This window comes from Budorcas taxicolor, chromosome 10, assembly GCF_023091745.1.
Source record: "Budorcas taxicolor isolate Tak-1 chromosome 10, Takin1.1, whole genome shotgun sequence".
Classification (NCBI taxonomy): domain Eukaryota; kingdom Metazoa; phylum Chordata; class Mammalia; order Artiodactyla; family Bovidae; genus Budorcas; species Budorcas taxicolor.
In genome coordinates this window covers 26,410,105-26,412,168 of record NC_068919.1, presented here as the reverse complement: position 1 = coordinate 26,412,168, position 2,064 = coordinate 26,410,105, and the positions used below count along the sequence as shown (strand labels likewise).

The window sequence follows — 2,064 nt, the reverse complement described above, 5'->3', positions numbered from 1 at the left end:
GCTGGATCGATGGATGGAGGGAATCACTCGGTGGTGTCTGAGTTTGTGTTTCTGGGACTCACTCATTCATGGGAGTTCCAGCTGCTCCTCCTGGTGTTCTCCTCTGTGCTCTATGTGGCAAGCATGACTGGAAACATCCTCATTGTGTTTTCTGTGACCACTGATTCTCACTTACATTCCCCCATGTACTTCCTACTGGCCAGCCTCTCCTTCATTGACTTGGGAGCCTGCTCTGTCACTTCTCCCAAGATGATCCATGACCTTTTCAGAAAGCGTAAAGTCATTTCCTTTGGAGGCTGCATTGCTCAGATCTTCTTCATCCATGTCATCGGTGGGGTGGAGATGGTGCTGCTCATAGTCATGGCCTTTGACAGATATGTTGCCATATGTAAGCCTCTCCACTATCTGAGCATCATGAACCCAAGGATGTGCATTTTGTTTCTGGCTGCTGCCTGGGCCCTTGGTGTCAGCCACTCTCTGTTCCAGCTAGCATTTATTGTGAATTTGCCCTTCTGCGGTCCTAATGTACTGGACAGCTTTTACTGTGATGTTCCTCGGCTCCTCAGACTGGCCTGTACAGATACTTACAGACTTCAGTTCATGGTCACTGTGAATAGCGGGTTTATCTGTGTTAGTTCCTTCTTTATACTCCTCATCTCCTATATCTTCATCCTGTTAACTGTTTGGAAACGCTCCTCAGGCAGTTCATCCAAGGCCCTCTCCACTTTGTCAGCTCACATCACTGTGGTTATTTTGTTCTTTGGTCCAACCATGTTTATCTATACATGGCCGCACCCCAATTCCCAAATGGACAAGTTTCTTGCTCTTTCTGATGCTGTTCTCACTCCATTTTTAAATCCAGTCATCTACACATTGAGGAACAAAGAGATGAAGGTAGCAATGAAGAGGGCTTTCAGACCATTCGTGATTTTTAAGAAGATTTCATAAATGATATTAAAATTATTTTATTCTGATCATTATGTTGCCTGTATCTGGTATTATGAAATTAGCTCTTTCTAGTTCATTAGCTCATAAGTAGAGTGTTACCACATTCTTTAAGATTGCTTGTCTTCCCTAGAGAGAATAAACATTTAGACAAATAAAACCTTAATTAAAAATTTATGTTTATTTATATGGGATTACAACATATGTTCTAATTATAATCATTTCTTTCTAGCTAGTTTCTTTACTTCTCTTTTCTTTCTAGATTTTAAACTGATAATTGTTTCAATTTGTCCATATATTTATTCATAATCTGCATCTTGAAGTAACCAAGATGTTAATTATTCCATTGATAATCTCCACATTTACCAAGAATGGGTCTTTTTCAAAGTATCTGATTTCAGACTAAGGAAATACCAGTCTCTCTGGCCTCCTTGTCTTCTGCCTCTTTTCTCGCTACTCTCTCTTAATTACCAATGTTTTTTATTGGTGACATAAACCCTGTTGGGAAGATTTTTGAAAGCCTAAACAAATGACACTACTGGTTTCCTGCTGTTCACATATAGGTATATTCATGAACCAATTATTCATTCTTTTATCTGTCTCCTAAAACTATTTATTTCTCTTTATATATGGCATTGTATTTATTCTGTATCTGGAATTGTTTCTAAGAATACATTGAAGCACCCCAAGATGTATGGCCTGGAGGAGATATAATTAGAGAGAGATATGATTCAAATATTTTCAATGCAAATTTATGGAACTTTTTGTAGTGCACTGTAAAAATCCAACATGAGTTTCCAGTGCTTGCCAAATGTCATAAGTCCAATATAGCCTATTTTTTCCATTTGTGTGCTGTGTGCTAAGTCACTCAGTTGTGCCCAATTCTTTGTGACCTCATGGACTGTTTAGCCTGCCAGGCTCCTCTGTCCATGGGATTCTTCAGGCAAGAGTACTGGAGTGGATTTCCATGCCCTCCTCCAGGGGATCTTCCTGACCCAGGGTTCGAACCCACGTTTCTTAAGTCTCCTGCATTGACAGACAGGTTCTTTACCACTAGAACCACATGGGAAGCCCCAACATCCAGTCCAGATTCCTTCAAACCTACTCTGTACACAGGGA

The 2,064-nt window shown here is 40.3% G+C and overlaps 1 protein-coding gene across 1 annotated transcript; it reads left to right on the top strand.

The window, feature by feature from the left end:
• Positions 1-948, top strand: LOC128053993 (olfactory receptor 4F3/4F16/4F29-like). Its single transcript, XM_052646524.1, has one exon. The coding sequence runs from the start codon at positions 10-12 to the stop codon at positions 946-948; it is 939 nt and encodes a 312-aa protein (XP_052502484.1). The 5' UTR covers positions 1-9.
• The last annotated feature ends 1,116 nt before the right edge of the window (positions 949-2,064 follow it).